At 42.9% G+C, this 20,384-nt stretch overlaps 3 protein-coding genes across 5 annotated transcripts; 1 reads left to right on the plus strand and 2 right to left on the minus strand.

Annotated features, from left to right (window-relative positions):
• The first annotated feature begins 849 nt into the window (after positions 1-849).
• LOC112234439 (cyclin-dependent kinase 2-associated protein 2) lies at positions 850-6,203 on the plus strand. Its single transcript, XM_024402566.1, has 5 exons — positions 850-957; positions 1,750-1,907; positions 2,514-2,599; positions 3,694-3,814; positions 4,882-6,203. Exons 2-5 carry the CDS (start codon positions 1,853-1,855, stop codon positions 4,947-4,949), a joined length of 330 nt encoding a protein of 109 aa, XP_024258334.1. The 5' UTR covers positions 850-957; positions 1,750-1,852; the 3' UTR covers positions 4,950-6,203.
• Positions 6,204-7,745: 1,542 nt separating this feature from the next.
• On the minus strand, positions 7,746-13,208 carry LOC112261405 (AH receptor-interacting protein). Of its 3 annotated transcripts, XM_024436704.2 has the most exons (8): positions 13,047-13,178; positions 11,610-11,674; positions 11,215-11,397; positions 10,784-10,972; positions 10,160-10,336; positions 9,792-9,933; positions 9,280-9,512; positions 7,746-8,928 (listed from the first exon to the last, which is right to left on the minus strand). In XM_024436704.2, the coding sequence occupies exons 3-8, from the start codon at positions 11,335-11,337 to the stop codon at positions 8,923-8,925; spliced, it is 870 nt and encodes a 289-aa protein (XP_024292472.1). In that variant the 5' UTR covers positions 11,338-11,397; positions 11,610-11,674; positions 13,047-13,178; the 3' UTR covers positions 7,746-8,922. The 3 variants fall into 3 exon arrangements, with proteins under 3 accessions (XP_024292472.1, XP_024292471.1, XP_024292470.1); XM_024436703.1 differs by lacking the exon at positions 11,610-11,674 and having other exon boundaries at positions 9,846-9,933; positions 13,047-13,208; XM_024436702.2 differs by lacking the exon at positions 11,610-11,674 and having other exon boundaries at positions 13,047-13,205.
• A 1,224-nt stretch (positions 13,209-14,432) lies between these two features.
• LOC112234437 (transmembrane protein 134-like) lies at positions 14,433-17,471 on the minus strand. Its single transcript, XM_024402562.2, has 8 exons — positions 17,284-17,471; positions 16,383-16,648; positions 16,217-16,284; positions 15,995-16,081; positions 15,766-15,842; positions 15,288-15,332; positions 15,111-15,164; positions 14,433-14,781 (listed from the first exon to the last, which is right to left on the minus strand). The coding sequence occupies exons 2-8, from the start codon at positions 16,593-16,595 to the stop codon at positions 14,699-14,701; spliced, it is 627 nt and encodes a 208-aa protein (XP_024258330.1). The 5' UTR covers positions 16,596-16,648; positions 17,284-17,471; the 3' UTR covers positions 14,433-14,698.
• Positions 17,472-20,384: the final 2,913 nt, after the last annotated feature.

Genomic DNA, 20,384 nt, shown 5'->3' on the forward strand with positions numbered 1-20,384 from the left:
CCCATCTCGTACTTCTGAGTGGGAGACCTTCCCAGGCAGTAGCCTGCCAAGCTCACAAACTAGAATCAGGACGCCCACTCTGACAAGGTTAATTGACCCACAGTCCAACACGGTGACATTATATCCTTGACGTGATGTGCAAATGATCGATAGAAAACCAATCGCGCAAATGTCACCATTCCAAAAAATGTTGTGTGGGCGCCCCGTGCTGCCCCTGTCAAGATGCCGCCCTGGGCGGCTGCCCATGTCGCCCATACCTAAATCCGCCACTGGTTCCAACCAAAAATACAACTTTGCCACTGTTTATTGTTCTCTTCTATCTCTTGTCCAAGGTTAATGATGCAGTGTGTCCACTTCCAAGTCAACCATTTAGCAAATCAGCTTGTGTGGCCTTGGACAGTGGCAGCCTGAAAACACTATACATTTTTTACTAAACTGACAAGACCTCGTATCACTCTCTCAGATCATTCTCGCACACACACAGACACATAGTTATATTACATTTATTTGGCAAATCTGGGGAAGAAGGGCCTTGATGTGGCATAATATAAAAAACATTTGGTTTATTGTGTGATTGATGTTTCGGTTCAGGCAGTAACCTTAGATGACCTACATGTTGACATGATGATCGACATGTCCACACGTCATGTAACCACAGGGAAAATAAATCAGTGAGGTGTGCCCCATCAAATAATGTTTTTTTTCTCCTTACATTCAAACTCTGAATACCAAAGAGATTATTAAAAAAGACACACCAGTGCAGAACCCTCAAATAAATAGAAGGGAAGGCTCTTATAAATAGACATTTCTGCTCACCTGCCATTGATTTGTTTTTAGCCAATGATAACGCATCACTTTATGAATATTCAGTCAACGTTGCATCGATAACCACGCCCCTTTTCAGCAGGAGAAAGGAAGCTGCTTTTTCGACCTGGTTGAAAATCTTCCCCTAGAAAGGTACATTTCGAAAGCATTCCCTTGACTGTTTTCTATTACATGTTTTTAATGGCTACTGAGATACTTAAACCCATGGAACGCAAATGCATTATGTAACTACTTGCTGCAATCTAACGTTATAGCTATTAACCTAGCTAGATAACGTTAGCTAGCAAGCCTGTTTCACACCGAATGCAAACCAGTCAGCAAACAGCTAGCGTTCTTGCTAAGTAGAGATTAACTAGCTATGAAATGCGCAGTGATCACCGAAGTCGTTGCAATTACAAGTTAGGTCACCCGCTAACTAGCTTTGTTTCTGTTAATTGGACTTTGTCTGAAGCGAGATGTCATCTCGTCGACCTTTGGTTCGGTAAACAGTTCGCTAACGTTAGCTTAGCTACCTAGCAAACGTTAGTACAGTCGTTTAACGATAGGCTACGACCCGATGAGGTACTGACGTAATGTGCAAAGTTGCCCGCTAAGCCGATGTGGAGAACAGGCACGGTTGTGACACATGTTTGAAACCAGCTGGGCTTGTTCGATTACTAGCTAGCTAGGTAACCTAAGGTCTGGGTCGTTAAGCCATATGTTTGCAAACGTCAGTGATCCACTGACAACATCATGACAGCCTGGTCCAAATCTGTACGAGTTAAACAACACCTCAAATCATTGTCATGCCAAACCCAATTGGCCATACAGAACATTCAACATGACTTGCATAGCACACAATGTATTCTGGACCAGGCTAGACTGAACGTGTTGTTGTTGAATGTCATACATGATGAACATAACACCATTACTTTCTCTTCCTAGCTCTCAGGGGCCCAGCCCACCAGTAAAGCTGTATAAGCACAGGGTCGACGGGACGGACGGAAGCGGTGCGCCGTCGTACGGGGAGGTCCGTAGTGACAGTGCGATGAGCTACAAACCCATCGCCCCTGCTCCGTCCGGCTCCAACCACACCCCGCCAGGTTTCTGCCAACTGTCAATTGGTTCTTTAGTATCCACTATTATTGCTATCAAGGATGTATAGAAATTGAATTTCTATTTCTATAGATGCACCCTCTACACTACCCATTGTTGGTTTGGTTTTCACCCATCTTACTGAACTCAACCCTACCACAGTGCAGTGGATTCCATTCAATAGATAAGACTAGCGGCCCTATTCCTGTGACCTGCCCAGGGAACACACTACACATCAGCAACCAACCTGAGTGTCATATACTACCAACCATAATGTAACAATCCCTCTCACCTGAGAATGATTTATTTTCATTTAATTTTACCTTTATTTAACTAGGTAAGTCAGGTAAGAACAAAATCTAATTTTCAATGACGGCCTAGGAACAGTGGGTTAACTGCCTTGATCAGGGGCAGAACGACAGAATTTTACCTTGTCAGCTCGGGAATTCGATCTTGCAACCTTTTGGTTACTAGTCCAACGCTCTAACCTGCCGCCCCAGAAAGAATGCGCCACCGATGCCACGCAGCATTTATGCCCCTGCCTTTCATTTTAAAGATGATAACTAGTCATAGGGCGCTTCAGTGCGTCTGAATTCTGTCTTTCCTCTGCCTAGGCTCCAGTGTGCCCTCCCCCTCACTCCCCTCCAACTTCAGACCAGCGTTCAGTGATTTTGGCCCGCCGTCGATGGGCTTCGTTCAGGTAGGACAGAACAGCCTGACGCTCATCTCTAACTGCTTTAACTAATGCCTATGATACTTTAGAGTCATGTTAAATATGTTATGTTATTCAGGGTATTTTATCAAACTAATGCGAGTGTAGTGAAATGCTTGTGCTTCTAGTTCTGACAATGTAGTAATATCTAATAAATTCACAACAACCTTATACACACAAATGTAAGGGATGAATAAGGATATGTTCATATAAATATATGGATGAGCGATGGCCGTGCGGCATAGGCAAGATGCAGTAGATGGTATAGAGCAGTATATACATATGAGATGAGTAATATATGATATGTAAACATTAAAGTGGTGTTATTTAAAGTGACTAGTGATACCTTTTATTGAGTCCATTTACTAAAGTGGCCAGAGAGAGAGGCTGCTGACAACATACAGACTCATATGTTATTGATAGCTGTTTAACAGTCTGATGGCCTTTTTTATTTGGCCCTGTTTTTCTCTCAGTCCCAGCTTTGATGCACCTGTACTGACATTGCGTTCTGGATGATAGCAGTGTGAACAGGCAGTAGCTCAGGTGGTTGTTGTCGATGATCTTTTTGGCCTGTGACATCGGATGCTCGCGTAAAGTTAGTAGCAATGATCCAGAATGCTAGCAGCCCGTGTCGCGCATTCGATATGCTGATAGAATTTAGAAAGTCTCGTTCTCAGGTTAGCTTTGTTAAAATCCCCAGCTCCAATAAATGCAGCCTCGGGATGTATGGTTTCCAGTTTACATAGAGTCCAGTGAAGTTCTTTCAGGGCTGACAAGGTATCTGCTTGGGGGGGGATATACACGGCTGTGACTCTAATCAATAGGGTCCAGGTATCACTAACAACAAATACAAAGCAGATCATTACTGGTCGATTGAATTAAAATAGATTTGTTGGCGAGTGTTTATTTGCATAACTGTCACTTCGTCATGGCAATTATCCCCCTGTATCTCTACTCTTCTGTACGATATAAAGGGACTGTATCTTGCTCAGGATCAATTGGGATTTCTAGTTGTTTTTGCTGTCTTCCAGCATATGACCTTTGTCTCGTATCCCCCCTCTCTCACACACACACACACGCAGCCAGTGAAAGTGTCTCAGGGCTCAACCTACAGCGAGCTGCTGTCAGTTATCGAGGAGATGAGTCGCGAGATCCGCCCCACCTACGCCGGGAGCAAGAGCGCCATGGAGAGGCTAAAGAGAGGTACTGCAGCCCGATCAGCTAAACGCCACAAATATCCACAAAGCTTGGAGCAAAGGTTGTGGTTGTATTGACAGGGTGTTTATCAGTGCTCCATAGAGCTTACTTTCCTTTTCCTGAACCACGCTGCACATACCCAGCAAGCAGACAGTAAGCACTTGAATATTATATGCATAAACACAGCAACAAGAAATGAACATAAGGCAGTGGATGAAAGCAATGATCAACATTGCATGGCAGCAGCAAAAATAGATCATAATAAAAGCCAAACTGTGTATGTTAAGGCTTTCGGGCATTCAATAAAACCATCACCGAGCTCAGTCATCCAGTCAATCAATCATCAAAAAGTTTAAATCCACCAAGTTCAATTAGCAAAATAGCCAGTCAAATCAGACATTGTCCTTTTTAAATCCAAAGATGCCTAAATTAGGCTCAGTTCAAATAATATTATGCTATGCACAAAATGAGAAATGGGCAATTTGATTACTCCGATTTCACTTTAAAAAGGATACCAAAATTGTTAAACTTTGAAATCAGTGGTCTTTGTTTGGCATACATTTTTAAAGTGAAAAATCAGAGTCTCGTCATAATTACATTACTGTGGAATTGCCCAAATGCAGGACACACAAAACTAGTACTTGGTGATTAAACGTAGTCCTAAATCTTCAGTATGTGAGACGGTCAGTCCCGAAATCCCTATTCCAAGGCTAGTAATCCCAAGGAAAATGTTTCACTCATGAATAATTACTGCCGTAAATACTTTTCAATGAACCTAACAAACATTTCACCCATTATTCTCACACCACGGCCATTTGACTCACGACTCACATGGTTATCTGGGATCCTTGGGATGTCCCTACCCTAACCTTAACACATTTCAACTTCGATGGGGTGACAGAGTTCGAGTCCCAAGGATCCCATCCCATAGGCCTACTTACTCCATATGAGTTTACTTGGAAATACATGGATTTCAATTCACATTAAGGTTCAATGAGGAGACTGTATTTTTCTCCACACATGCAGTAAAAGTTCTAAATCCCAACTTGTGATGTTGTTCATCTGTCTTCTAGGTATCATTCACGCGAGGGCGCTGGTCAGGGAGTGTCTGGCGGAGACAGAGAGGAGCGCTCGCACATAACCCTTTGCAGAATCCCTCCATCCCTTGTCTTTGTATAGGCCTCATCTATGTGTCCCGTCTTTGTTATCCTGACTTTTTGTCTCTATTGCTCCACTGAACCTGTAACCTTTTTTCCCATATAGTTTCTCACACCGCCTATGGGGGTGTGTTCAGAATGTGTAACGCATTTTGCAGTTGTAGGACAGTTGGCTCTCAGAACATTCTGTAGCTTATTTCCGTTTCATAGGCATCACGAGGGGCTGGTAAATATTTTCTCATTTTGGTTGTCCTGTTCAGTGGGGGCGAGGTGATAGTGCTGTAAAATATTTGATAGATTTTTGAAAACTATGCCACAATGAAATGAGGTTGATACTCTTGACTTTCTCTCTTAGCTGCTATACTGACACCACTCTACATCCAAAGGTTTAATTCCACATGGTTTTACAGTAAGCAACACTTAAGCCTTGTTCGCACTGCAGGCCTTAATGCTCAAATCAGCTTTGTTTTTCAAATCCGTTTTGGATTCATTCACTGTCCAAACGGCAAGTGACCAAATTTGGATTTGTGTGTGTTCAGACGGCAGTCATTTGTTGACATGGCTATGCTACTTGTCATAGTAATGACGAATGTGTGCGTTCCTTCTTCCTATCACTCAGAAGTTATGTGGCAAGCTAAGGTGACAATGCCTGCAATGGATGTTCCCCAGTTTGCTTTGAATGTTCAAAATCATAGTGAAAAAAATCACACTTTTAAAGCCGCCAAAGGATAAGGCAATCCAATTTTCAAAACAAGTATTGTTTGGCTAGCCACAGCAGTCAACTAACGAGGTAGCTGTTTATCCTTCTAGCACATTCACTAATTTGTAAACAACAAGCTAGTTAGTTACCACATTCTTGCCACACCACGGTGGTTTGAAGTCATCCTATTCCATGTGTTTTTTGGCTGTTCAGACTGCAGGAAAAATAACATTTGAATCAGATATGCAAAAAAAAATGTATTTGATGTGAACAAGGCTTAACAGCATCTTGAAAATACCCTGTTCTCTGTTCCACATGCTTCCACCCTACACACATTTTCTGCTGTCATGGCACCCTCTATCTGCCACATACAGTCAAGCTTTCCTTGCCCCTCATCCTCCACCCAATTAACTATTACCTCCTCCCTACACACCTGAAATCAGTTTTGTTAGTATGGCAATTTTGTAAACCCAATTTTTGCAGTTCTGTACTTGAATTGAATGAAATTAAAAGTTAGAAAAGTTTTCCAATTAAAAAAGCGAGTGTTTTTCATTTGTATCTAGTGCACAGGTTGGTGGCACCTTAATTGGGGGAGGTAATGTCTGGGATAGTATCAAACATGATTTCCATGCATTTGATTTTCATTTAGTTTTTTCTGTTCCAGCCATTTATCAGCTGTCCTCCCCTCAGTAGCCTTCTGTGATGTAGTGCCTATAGAAAGTCTACACACCCTTGAACTTTTTACATTTGGTTGTCAGTGCCTCAGTTTTTCATTTAAATAAGGATTTTCTTCCACTTATCTACACAACATACTCCACATTTAAGGAACATTTTTGTGTGAAGAAAAATAAGTCTCCACCCAAGTTAATACTTGGTGAAGCATATTTGGCAGCAGTTAAAGCTGTGAGTCTGTTGGTATAGGTCTCTACCAACTTTGCACACCTAAATTTGACAATGTTTGACCATTCTTAACAACTGTTCAAGTTCATGGACAGAAATCTTCAAGTTATGCCACAAATTTTAGATTGGATTTAGGTCGGGGCTCTGACTGGGCCAGTTGATGAGGACTTTACCTTGTTATTCCTTAGCCACTCCACAGTAGCTTTGGCTATGGGCTTCAGGTCGTTGTCATGCTGAAAGGTGAACTTCCGTCCCAGTTTCAGCTGGTTTTCCTCAAGGACTTTTCTGTACATAGTTTCCCTTCATTTTCTATTTTATCCTGATAAGTCCCTGGCGATGAGAAATATCCCCATAACATGATGCTGCGCAAAATGTAACACTTGGCATTTCAGCCAAAAAGTAAAATTTGTTTAATCAGACCACAAAACCTTTTGCTACAGAATCTCCTGTTTTTTGCATACTTAAACCGATTCATGTTTGTCTTCCTTGCCACCCTACATCACATATTTGTGGAAGGCTTGAGTAGATCACAAGTACACTGACCAGTCTTGGCCGTAAGTCTGCTGCTCTTTCAAAGTTGCCATCAGACTCTTGGTAGCCCCTGCTCAGTCATCCAGATTGGAGGGCAGTCTAGGTGGTGCTATACACCTTTCACTTCGTCTTGACTGTGCTCCAAGGGATATTCTAGGCCTTTGAAATCTTTTTATACTCATCCTCTGATCTGGCCCGGGGTTCTTTTGAAAGGTCATGGTTGAGCGTTTGCAATTCACTACCCAGCAGAGGTAACCTACAGGAACTGCTAAATGTATCCTGAAATCCTGTGAATCACTACAATTTAACACAGGTGGAGGCCAATTAACTTGGTGTGTCTTAAGGTGATTGGTTACACTGGAGCTAATTTAGGATTGCTATCCAACCAAGCTATTTCAGGTTAGAAAAAAAAAACATACTTTTTTTCACTTGGAAGTTGTGGGGTAGAATGCAAAGACCAATAATTGTTTTTAATGCATTTACATTCCAGGCTATAAGGCAACAAAAGGTGATCATTTTAAAAGGGAGTGTGGACTTTCTATAACCACTGTGTGGAGATTTGGTGAACGCTTTGCACAATGAGGCCTAAGTAAGTGTGGGTGAGTGTGCTCATAAGCAAACATTGGGTATCATTACGAAAACACACCAGTAAGAGTTACCTCTTTATTTGGCTTCTCAGTCATAACATGGCAGCAAAAAGCATTCGCTGTCCCGTTGTAGACATTTTATAGAAAGCATAATAAGTAGCCAGGTTGAACACTGCTTACCAATGAAATCAATGTTGAGTGTAGTGTTTACTCTGCTTTTTAACCAGGCCAGATAACACCCATTTCATACAACTGACACTTGAGTCAAGTCATGGTGACCCTTTAGATAAAATTCACAAAATACAAGGGACAAATGAGCTAAATGCTGGTATGATGATGTCAGTCATTTGATGTGCAAACCTATGAAAATGAACTCTACAAAACAAAAAGGCTATCTTGACCTTTTACTTGATGCTTGCCAGTGAGTCATCGCCCCAGATCCATTACCATCTCCAGCCCTTCAGTGACTACTCCTTCCAGGCCTCCAATAGACTAAAGTGGAGCCTTCACCATATTGCCTTCCCCTATCCAGTCCTTTCAGTTTGTTGAACACAGACCGGGAAGGAGCTAGGGCCCAAAATGATGGTCACTATCCAAAACTACACTCACTGAAGCCAATGACTTGGCAAATCATTAGCTCTGTTTGACTGACCAAAAGGCAAGTGGGGTGGTGTTTGAGTTGAGAGCAAGAGTGTCCGTTACAAATGTTCTAGCTTAAAATATACAGGACCACAAAGGCAAATTAAATGTAATACAGTAATAATAACATAGATACAAGTGAAGATAAGAGTAATTAACTTGAATAGTCATATTGAACATTAATAGGGTTAAATAAGGGGTGAACAAGAGGGAAATGGTGGAGACTGCTCTAGTGTCCATAAATATATATCTGGTGATTGTCTCCGAAGTCGATGTCCCAGTCATACTGCCAGAAGTGGAGGATCTCCTGCGTATTCCTGTACTTTTGCAGTGTGTGATGTAACTGGCTGGTTTGCGTAGCGTTTGCGGTAGGGGAAAGCTGAACTTTGAAGGTCTGTTGAGGGTAGATGTGTGTGGGTGTGTAATGTCGTTCTATAAAAGATAAGTGAATCTAGAAAGAGAATGTGCCATGTGCACCGCGAAAGTGATGTTTCATGGGGAAAGTGAATATGGCTTTGGTGTGTGGATAAAACTAAACGTGTCAATGTGTCCACAACTGTTCTTCCTCTTCTTTATAACAAGAATAATGGTCTTCTTAATTCAGCCCTAAAAGGAGTGCATAACAGTTTTAGACATTCAAAAAGAACATTACCTAATTAGTAATTTAACACTAAGGGGTAATACTGCCAATTTAAAAAGACAATTAGTGTAAAGACACATGATCATTAATTTCAATAGTAAAATAAAGTAAACATTTTCTTCACACCAGGTAATTTGATCCTAGATTTGGGGAAAACACTCATAGCATTCATGTATGAGTGCTGATATAGATTAATTTGGCCTTTTTTATTTTAGGGGTGGGGGGGGCCTGATCCTAGATAAGCACTGCTACTCTAAGATGCTGTTTAATATGGGCCCAGATTTGAAGAAACTTCTAAAAGGTACTCGGCTACTCACCGTGGTAGCGGTGGCCAGGACGTTGCTGTCGTAGCTGAACAGACTCTTGTAGCGGCCCTTCTCCTCCTTCTCCTTGGAACGGATCCTCTCCTCCATGGCCCTCAGCTCCTTAGCCACCGAGAGCCCCAGCGACAGGTCCAGCTCCACCACCTTGGCAAAATCCGCCCGCGCCTCTGTCTCGTTCCACACTGCCGCGTGGGCCTTGGCCCGCTTGAAGTAGGCCTTCATGTTGTCTGCGGGGGTGAGAGGTAAGAGTGTGTCAATGGGAAAGAGGCTGGTGTGAGCAGCTGGTAGTAAGCAATAAAAATTCAAAAGGACTTGTCATTCACTTGCAACAGGCCTGCTGTAGACAAAACAGCAAAAGTAAAATGTTTATTTTTTAAAGGGATTGTCTTAAGTAATGACAAATTACACATTTGCTTTCAGAGCATAGCCTATTATGTGAATTCAGCATATTCACTTGATCCTAGGGCAGGGCTACACCTGAATGTATTCAGAAGTTTGTAAATCACCCTCGTATTTGGAGATGATGGAGGAGCAGTGGTCCAGCACCTCGTAGTACTGACCCTGGACCAGCTGACACTGGCAGTAGTTCAGCATCAGGGGCGTGATCATGAGGTCCAGCTTGATCCAGCCCTCTTCGCCCGGACGCTCCTGATTAGAGGAGGGGCCAAGGATGGGGAGGAGTTAGAAGACTAGCCACTTATTTAGTAGGGTTAAGACGTTCTATAGACAGGGAATGCATAGATCTCATTTGACGCGCAGAATGGCTAGTTAACTAAATGAAAAGTATTTGTCCGCAAGTGCTCTAAATGTTACCCTATTAAATGCTAAAAAAAAGCAAGTCCCCAGGACTAGGTTTGAAGTCATAAATCTTTACCTTCATCTGCAGATTCTTTAGACAGGCGATGGCATTGTGGTACTTCTCGGCCGCCTCCTTCACGTCGCCCTTCTTGTACAGGGCGTTACCTTCCACGTGGATCTGAGGCACCACCTCTAGCTTCTCCTCGTCCGTCATCGCCCAGATGTCCAGTCTGAACGAGCCGGGCGTCAAAACCTAGGAGAGGCGTCAATCATATTATTCAATCAAAATGAATTTATGCAGTGAAATGACAGTGGCGTGAGTGCTGCTTGGGTGATAAAAGGGTTAGAAAACATTTTGATGTAGTGCTTTTAATAGAACCAGTTGTCACAAAGTGCTTTTACTGTAACCAGGCCTAGACCCCCAAAGAGCAAGCAGTGGCAAAGGGAAAAACTCTTGAGGACATACTTTGAAAGGAAGGGTGCCACCCTCCTCTTGATGTCGTGGTAGAAACTCAGAGTTCATATAAACATCTAGGGCGAGACAGATGTCGATTTTATTTAGGGCAAAGCACCATGAGTGCTTGGGGCACTAAGAAATAAGCAGTAGCAAGAAAAATTCCCTGGATGGAAAACTTGAGGAGCCAGACTCCGCACAGGGTGCTTGAACCCCTAATGGGGAATAAATAAGCCCCCCACTCACCTCCATGAGCTCCAGGGTGAAGACCAGGGGATGAGGGTTGGCCTGGAGCTGGTCCAGGTCACAGTGGCCCAGGGAGTGGTGTGAGTGGATTTGAGCGATGCCACAGCAGTGTCTCTGGCCCTCCAGGGGGTCCTTCCCTGCACTGATGTTCCTCAGGGACTGGGACACCAGCGGGTACAGGGCTGTGTGCTGTAGGGAGAGAAGGAAAGAGGATGGTTACATTATTCACTGGGACAAATTGAGGGACTGTTGGATTTCAAAGTACAATTAATACAATTCTCTGAAGGGAAACTAACAAAACGTATTGACAAACCCTGTCAAATTCCATAACAATCTATGTTTTTGCCACCAATTGTATGTCTGTGGGTGTGTGCACAAAAGTAACGGTCTCTAATCCATCCACATCAACCATGTTAAGTTGGGCGACCCACCTTGACGTCACATGTGAAATCTGCCACTTCTTCCTCCCTCATGGTGGCAATGACTCGCTCCCACACGGCCAGCTTGAACTTCTTTCCCAAGATGAGTTCCATGGGCTTGCTCCGGCCCCCCATGGTCCTGGAGTCATCCAGCACCGTGCCATCACACAGGCTGGAGCGGTAGTGGAATATCACCTGTTGGAAAATTGGGGGGAATGGAGAACTGGTATTACACAAGTGAATAAATCATGTAATACACTGAACAAAAATATAAACGCAACATGTAAAGTGTTGGTCCCATGTTTCATGAGCTGAAATAAAAAGATCACAGAAATGTTCCATATGCACAAGGTCTTGACCGGACTGCAGTTAGGCTTCGTAACAGACTTCAGTGGAAAAATGCTTACCTTAGATGACCACTGGTATGCTTGAGAAGTGTGCTCTTCACGGATGAATCCCGGTTTCAACAGTACTGGGCAGATGGCAGAAAACATGTCTTATGTTGTGTGGGTGAGCGGTTTGCTGATGCCAACGTTGTGAACAGAGTGGGCCATGGCAGTGGTGGGGTTATGGTATGGGGCAGGCATAAGCTACGGACATCAAATACAATTGCATTTTATCGATGGCAATTTGAACAAACAGAGATACTGTGACAAGATACAGATGCCCATTGTTGTGCCATTCATCTGCCGCCATCACCTCATGTTTCAGCATGATAATGCCCCATGTCGCAAGGATCTGCAAACTATTCATAGAAGCTGAAAATGTCCCAGTTCTTCCATGGCCTGCATACTCAAGACATTTCACTCATTGAGCATGTTTGGGATGCTCTGGATCAACGTGTATGATAATGTGTTCCAGTTCCCACCAATATCCAGCAATTTCGCACAGCCATTGAAGAGGAGTGGGACAATATTCTACAATCAAGCCTGATCAACACTATGCGAAGGTGGCGTGTCGCACTGCATGAGGCAAATGGTGATCACACCAGATACGGAATGCTTTTCTGATCTACAACCTTACTTTTTTTAAAGGCATCTGTGACCAACATATGGATATCTGTATTCCCAGTCATTGGAGATTCATACATTTGTCCCAAATGTATTTATTTAAATTGACTGGATTTCCTTATATGAACTGAAACTCAGTCAAATCTTTAACATTTTTGCATGTTGCGTTTATATTTTTGTTCAGTGTACATGACATACATTGTATTGATGAAACAGAGTTTGTTCTATTTAGTAACAGTAAAAGGTGTAGTTTCTACATAATCACTTCCCAGCAGGCTGAACATTATTATATACAAAAGTTGGACAATAAATGCTGATAGCGTGAGCTTGTAAAAGTTTTAAAATGTATGTCTTCCACAAATTAAAAGACCCCCATATCAAACGAAATTCGAGATTTTTTTATCAACAGGCAGAGGCACAAATTCACACTGATTATCCAACGATACGGTCGATCTTGCCGACTATCCAATTAAAACGTAGTAGTAATGTTTACAAGTTGACGGACATCCCCACCGACCAATAAGAGAGACGAAAAATCAATGAAGACTTGTCCATCCTGTAAAAGCACCGCCCTCTTAAAGTACCACCAAAAAAACCTCCAATAATTACTTGTTGGCTGATAATTGTTATTTACAGAAATTCTGGTAGACCGAGTTATAGTTGAACTAAAATAAGGTAAAGTATATATCACCTCAGAACATGTCAAACCTCGATAATTTCGCTCCATGCTAACGTTAGCAGCTAGCTAGCGAATAATGCTAATCCGTTTAGCCAGCACTACACATACAAAATTACCCTTTGAACGTGAATTAAATTCACAATTTTATAACTCACCTTGGTCCCATCAGGAAACGTTGAAAGCTCTCCTTTGCCTGGACTGACCACTTTCTTCTGAATGCCTTCTGCGAGTAGCTTGATAGCCAGTTCCTCCATCCTTGTTTCCCCCCGAGTGTCAAGCCGACTGCCTGTCTTCGGGAGAGCTCGCGAGAAATCGACACATCAATTGACGTCACTGCTGACGCCTTGGGACCCTCTACCAGTTGAATTAAATCAAATTGTATAGGTCACATGCACAAGGTTTGCAAGCATATGTTATTGCAGGTATAATGAAATGCTTGTGCCTCTAGTTCCGACAGTGCAGCAATATCTAACAATCCCACCACAAATATCTGAGGAATGGAATAAGATAATAAAAATATACGGATGAGCAATGTCAGAGCGGCATAGGCTAAGATGCAATAGATAGTATAGAATACAGTATATACATGAGACGAGTAATGCACGACATGTAAACATTATTAAAGTGGCATTAAAGTGACCAGTGTTCCATTTATTAAAGTGGCCAGTGATTACAAGTCTGTATGGAGGCAGCAGCCTCACTGCGCTAGTGATGGCTGTTTAACAGTCTGATGGCCTTGAGATAGAAGCTGTTTTTTTGTCTCTCGGTCTCAGCTTTGATGCACCTGTACTGATCTCGCCTTCTGGATGGTAGCGGGGTGAACAGGCTGTGGCTCGGGTGGTTGTTGTCCTTGATATTTTCGTCCTTCCTGTAACATCGGATGCTATAGGTGTCCTAGAGGGCAGGTAGTTTACCCTCAGTGATGCGTTGTGCAGACCGCACCGCCCTGTGTTTGTGGGCGGTGCAGTTGCCGTACCTGGCGGTGATACAGCCCGACAGGATGCCCTCATTTGTGCATCTAAAAGTTTGTAAAGGTTTTAGGTGACAAGCTGTTGCGCCTTCTTCACCACACTGTCTGTGTGGATGGACCATTTCAATTTGTCAGTGATATGTACACAGAGGAAATAAATGCTGTCCCATCAATGTGGATGGGGGGTGCTCCCTCTGCTGTTTCCTGAAGTCCACAATCATGAAAATGTGATTGTCCATTGATAATTTTTCTCCACTCTTCTCTAACATTGATGTGGTTAAGTTTTCCCTACCCACCAACATTATGCTTTTCAAATGCTTATTGTTCCAAAAGTAGCCAAAACACTGCATATAGGACACTCTTGCACTCAGATGTGATGATCTATACACAAGCGAAAACACTCATCATGCCAGTCATTAACATCTTGGGGATGTGGCCCCACCAAACACATCTGAGAGAAATACCTAATACTTTCGGCACCGACCGCATCACAGCTGTCCTAAATATTCTCCCATGCAGTTTGCATTATTCCAACACCAGCGCTACTAGCAAACACTGACTCATGGAGACCTTTTAAAAGTAATATACAAAAAACAGGTTTATTGTAGTTTCACAGTCACTATTTACTCACGAGATGTGACAAACACCGGCAGGGCAAATCAGACTCCGTCTCTTCCATACAGGATGTGCAAGAAGCTTATCGAGGCACGAAGTGGTTGAGTTTGTAGTAGTGGTCAGTATAAAGACAGGGTAAAAAGGTTTTACATAATAAGAAAAAACATAATTGAAAAAAGTACAATCTCAAAATTGGACAAAAAAAAGGTGTAGTGCAATGGGTCATTTTTCAAAATAGGGCAAGTAGAAGAACTTGAAGCCTCGTCTTCCCCGAACCGCACAACTGATGTAAATCACATGGTACACTGAGAGAAAAGTAGAGAAAACAATTACCACACTGTTTTAATCATTTCTGTAGTAAACATATGAAGCCATAGTAATGCCCATGTAAACTGTGAAGCTTTTATAATGCCTGTGTGTATTTAAATCTGCAGATTACTTGTATCAACATGGTGATAAATCTGTGACAGTAGGGACTTCTACAGACCATTACAGGACTGTTTAAGTTCACATTCCCACCCACATGCACTGTCCAGACGTTATGATTAAAAAGACAGGAGAAAAGGCTGAAAGATGTGTGAAACATGAAATACATTGACAATACAACCAAGTCAAGGTAAAGAGCACTATATACCCCCAGGAATGAAGAGAAGAAATCCAGGGACGAAGAAAATGGCACTTGAGACACCTGTGGGCAACATCAAAGATACCATGTCAAAGCCCACAGTAAAAGACTACCAACAACCAAGAATACAGACATCTTCACTGATATGTGACAACACACCCCACATTCACTGAATCTCTTTCTTACCTGCATCCGGATTCAATTGTATTACGACACCAGTGAAAATGAGAGCTGAGAGAAAGAAACCATTGACATTTAATGAAAAGGCAATATCTCAAGATAACTAAGAATAGATATGAGAACACAAGAGGAATTATTCAGAGACAAAGTTCAGTGCCATGAATACATTACAATGGCTGACAATGGGTGGTAAAAAAGACATTTCTATAAAATATAAACCGCCGTACACAAAGTAAATGTTAGACTGCAGTGTTTCACAACCCATTCCTGGGCTGTGTGCACATTTTTTCCCCCTAGCCTAGTAATACACAGGATTCAATGTATCAGCAAGCCTTCGGTTAGTTGAATCAAGTGTGTTAGTGCCGGGCTGGTACAAAAATTGTTACCACTTGCGCGTTCCCCCAGGAATGGATTGGTGAAAAACACTGTTGGAGGAGAATCACGGGAGATGTTTTTTTCTTTCAGCAGAGATGGTGTGACTTACCAACTCCAGTGACGAGGAGAAGGAATGAGGAGAGGACCACTCTTCGGTTCTTCTTCACCAGAGGGTGAGACGTCCACCTGAGGAAAACATCAGGGTTTTCGTCAGTCATTGTGGGTGTTTGGGAGTGTGTGTGAGTACATCCTTGATCTTATGTAATATTGTGGGCATGGTTCAGTGTAATGCATTCTTGTGAATGACTGTGTGTGTGTTTGTGTGCGTGGTCAATTACCCGCAGCAGTGTGCAGAGAGCTGGGTGACAGAACTCAAAGTGCTGAACGACCACTGGGAGCTGCAGTAAGACAGAGTCGCAGGATCACTGAGGGGGAAAAAATTGAAAGTTGAACATCTTTATTGATATCATAGAAAATAAGGAACACCCATTTACATTTGAGGGTGCCATTCTCATCTAAGTAATGCCAGATGCAATCACAACACGCCAATGAAGACCAACCTGATTTTGAAGAAGTTATTGAAAGAGGAATTGCCACTGCTGCCCAAGACATCTTCATTTTCCAGATTCTGTGCGAGCAGCGAGAAAGAGAAAAATGTTCGGTCACCACCACACAACATCACTCCCTGATATCACTTCTATGTGTGTGTGTATGATGGGGCATCACCTGGTACTTCAGACTGCTGCTGTGGTCGGGGGAGCCAGCCACAGCGGAGGGCAAGTGAGTCTGGGGTTTGGCAAAGGAGAGGGTACCGAACGTCATCTCTCCCCCCTCTCTGTCTTTCTCTCTGCCCTTCCATCCTTCCTTGTCTCCATCAGACACCCCTTCATCCTCTCCCTCCAGCACAAACGCGTCATCGATGCTGAACTTCGTTTCCATAGCTGGTGTTTGCCAATACTCTCACACCTTGCCGCTGCTTTGGTTGATATACACTGTGGGTTGAGGGGGAAATTTAGCAAACAATGGAAATAAAATCAAATGTACAAAAGCAGATTTTCTATCCGAGGGCCATATATGTGGATGTCAACATAGGGCTCTGAACTAGGCTAAACTAATAGCTATAGTTAAGTGGACTATAGTTAAGCTAATAGTTAAGTGGACTCGTCTTGTGTTAGCAGTTCGACATGTGTGAAATCGATATCATACAGCCAGCCTTTGGGTTAATGATTAACCACATTGAAGCTTGGGCTGCATGTTGTTTTCCAACAAAGAAAATTCGGCAAAGATATTTCTTAGATTTTTTTTTCTTTCGTAGTTGTAACATTCATCTGAATGAAACAGATCTTGCGAAAATCTTTGATAAACCAGTCTTTCGTAGATAAGGTCATTATCCGGTTGAAACACGTTAGCTAAGTGGTAGAAACAACATAAACAAAGAACGTTGCTAACTAATAAACACAAATGCGTTTACGTCGTTAACGTACATTATTATCTGAAGCTCTTTATGAGATAATTATTGGAAACATTTCAAATCAACTTTTAAATAGCTACTTTAGCTGTTATGTCTACATGGTTTGGTTGCACTGCTCCGCTAACGGCTAGTCAATTATACAAGGAATAAACTTACTCTCTTTTTCAGGCGATTTGAGTTCAATTTCCCGTTTCCATGTGCATGTTCACATAATTACATTATTTGCTGTAAGCCTTTGTTTGTAATATGTCATACTAATCAATACTGACTGCAAAAGCTTCCCAAAACTTTAGACTTTCCTTATGCATCCGGTTTCCGATTGGACATGACTGAGTGAAACGTATTCGGATTCTAATACGCCCAAATGAAAAGGCTCTACTAATCGATTGCTGCCTTGCAATCTCGATTTATCATGTACTAAATAAGGCAACTTTTAAACTTTTAAAAGGCAAAACAAAGTACTATCCATAAAATAACACGAATGTTCATTTTCATTCGTTCATGTTATGTTTATAGCATAACAACAAGCGGCACACAGAAATATTATATCGATGCATATTTGTAAAAAGTTGACCTTATCAATGTTAATCAAGATGAATACACATAACTATTAAAAAATACAAAGATAAACTATACTGAACAGAAATATAAATTCAACATGCAATAATTTCACAATAATTTTTACAGTTACAGTTCACATAAGGAAATCAGTCAATTTAAATAAATACATTTAGCCCTAAGATCGAATTGTACTACACCGGCTCCGACGCTCGTTGGATGTGGCAGGGCATGCACACTATTACAGACTACAAAGGGAAGAACTGCCGAGAGCTGCCCAGTGACACGAGCCTACCCTACAAGCTAAATTACTTCAATGCTCGCTTCGAGGCAAGTAACACTGAAACATGCATGAGAGCATCAGCTGTTCCGGACGACTGTGTGATCACGCTCTCCGCAGCCAATGTAAGTAAGACCTTTAAATAGGTCAACATTCACAAGGCCCCTGGGCCAGACAGATTACCAGGATGTTTACTCCAAGCATGCGCTGACCAACTGACATGTGTCTTCACTGACATGTTCAACTTCTCCCTGTCCGAGTCTGTAATACCAACATGTTTCAAGCAGACCACCATAGTCCCTGTGCCCAAGAACACTAAGGTAAGCTGGCGAAATGACTACCGACCCGAAGCACTCACATCTGTAGCCGTGAATGCTTTGAAAGGCTGGTCATGGCTCACATCAACACCATTATCCCAGAAACACTAGACCCACTCCAATTTGCATACCGCACCAACACATGATGATGCAATCTCTAGATGATGCAATCTCTATTGCACTCCACATTGCCCTTTCCCACCTGGACAAAAGGAACACCTATGTGAGAACGCTATTCATTGACTACAGCTCAGCGTTCAACACCATAGTGCCCTCAAAGCTCATCACTAAGCTAAGGACCCTGGGACTAAACACCTCCGTCTGCAAATGGATCCTGGACTTCCTGACGGGCCGCCTCCAGGTGGTAAAAGTAGGTAACAACACACCCGCCACGCTAATCCTCAACACGGGGCCCCCTCAGGGGTGCGTGCTCAGTCCCCTCCTGTACTCCCTGTTCACTCATGACTGCACGGCCAGGGACGACTCTAACACCATCATTAAGTTTTCTGATGACACAACAGTGGTAGGCCTGATCACCGACAACGATGAGACAGCCTATAGGGAGGAGGTCAGACACTTGACTGTGTGGTACAAGGACAACAACCTCTCCCTCAACGTGATCAAGACAAAGGAGATGATTGTGGACTACAGGAAAAGGAGGACCGAGCACTTCCCCATTCTCATCGACGGGGCTGTAGTGGAGCAGGTTGACAGCTTCAAGTTCCTTGGCGTCCACATCACCAACAAACTAACATGGTCCGAGCACACCAAGACAGTCGTGAAGAGGGCAAGACAAAACCTATTCCCCCTCAGGAGACTGAAAAGATTTGGCATGGGATCTCAGATCCTCAAACGGTTCTACAGCTGCATCATCAAGAACATCCTGATGGGTTGCATCACTGTCTGGTATGTCAACTGCTCGTCCTCCTACCGCAAGGCACTACAGAGGGTAGTGCGTACGGCCCAGTACATCACCGGGGTCAAGCTTCCTGTTCGGACCTCTATACCAGGCGGTGTCAGAGGAAGGCCCTAAAAATTGTCAAAGACTCCAGCCACCCCAGACTGTTCCCTCTGCTACTGCAAGGCAAGTGGTAACGGAGCGCCAAGTGCATTAAGCTTCTTAACAGCTTCTACCCCCAAGCCATAAGACTCTTAGTCAGCTAATCAAATGGCTAACCAGACTTTTGCATTGCCCCTCCCCCCACGCTGCTGCTACTCTCTGTTATTATCTTTGCATAGTCACTTTAATAACTCTACCTACATGTACATAATTACCTCAAAGTCGGTGCCCATTGACTCTGTACTGGTACCCCCTGTATATAGCCCCGCTATTGTTATTTACTGCTGCTCTTTAATTATTTGTTATTCTTACGCATCTTTAACTTTTTTTCCCGGTATTTTCTTAAAACTGCATTGTTGGTTAAGAGCTTGTCACTGATACCCTAAAAAAAGGTAGGGGCATGGATCAGTATCTGGTGTGGCCTCATGCATCTCCTTTGCATAGAGTTGATCAGGCTGTTGATTGTGGCCTGTGGAATGTTGTTCCACTCATCTTCAATGGCTGTGCGAAGTTTCTGGATGTTGGCGGGAACACACTGTTGTACGTGTCTATCCAGAGCATCCCACACATACTCAACGGGTGACATGTCTGTTGAATATGCAGGCCATGGAAGAACTAGCTAGTTAATCTATAAATTAAATTTTCAGCTTCCAGGAATAGTGTACAGATCCTTGCGACATGGGGCTATGCATTATCATGCTGAAACATCAGGTGATGGCGGCAGATGAATGGCACGACAATGGGCCTCAGGATCTCGTATCATGCAGTTGTATTAGTTGTCCGTAGCTTATGCCTGCTCATACCATAACCCCACCAACACCACTATGTTCACAACGTTGACATCAGCAAACCGCTCACCCACACAACGCCATACACGTGGTCTGCGGATGTGAGGCCGGTTGGACGTACTGCCAAATTCTCTAAATTGACATTGAAGGCGGCTTATGGTAGAGAAATGAAAATAAAATTCCCTAACAGCTCTGGTGGAAATTCCTGCAGTCAGAATGCCAGTTGCACACTCCCTCAAAACTTGAGACATCTT

This window comes from Oncorhynchus tshawytscha, linkage group LG11 (genome assembly GCF_018296145.1).
Source record: "Oncorhynchus tshawytscha isolate Ot180627B linkage group LG11, Otsh_v2.0, whole genome shotgun sequence".
In the NCBI taxonomy this organism is placed as follows: Eukaryota; Metazoa; Chordata; class Actinopteri; order Salmoniformes; family Salmonidae; genus Oncorhynchus; species Oncorhynchus tshawytscha.

Bases quoted from the DNA above. Each gene is read 5' to 3' on its own strand.
- LOC112234439 (XM_024402566.1), top strand. From the start codon at position 1,853: ATGAGCTACAAACCCATCGCCCCTGCTCCGTCCGGCTCCAACCACACC. The intron at 2,600-3,693 runs GTAGGACAGAAC...ACACACACGCAG, and splicing joins CGTCGATGGGCTTCGTTCAG to CCAGTGAAAGTGTCTCAGGG. The intron at 3,815-4,881 runs GTACTGCAGCCC...TCTGTCTTCTAG, and splicing joins CATGGAGAGGCTAAAGAGAG to GTATCATTCACGCGAGGGCG.
- LOC112261405 (XM_024436702.2), bottom strand. From the start codon at position 13,145: ATGGAGGAACTGGCTATCAAGCTACTCGCAGAAGGCATTCAGAAGAAA. The intron at 11,398-13,046 runs GTGAGTTATAAA...ATTTTCCAACAG, and splicing joins CGTTTCCTGATGGGACCAAG to GTGATATTCCACTACCGCTC. The intron at 9,513-9,791 runs GTGATTTACAAA...TCACCCCCGCAG, and splicing joins CATCATCTCCAAATACGAGG to ACAACATGAAGGCCTACTTC.
- LOC112234437 (XM_024402562.2), bottom strand. From the start codon at position 16,595: ATGGAAACGAAGTTCAGCATCGATGACGCGTTTGTGCTGGAGGGAGAG. The intron at 15,843-15,994 runs GTAATTGACCAC...TGTTTTCCTCAG, and splicing joins CTCTCTGCACACTGCTGCGG to GTGGACGTCTCACCCTCTGG. The intron at 15,165-15,287 runs GTAAGAAAGAGA...TGTTGCCCACAG, and splicing joins ACAATTGAATCCGGATGCAG to GTGTCTCAAGTGCCATTTTC.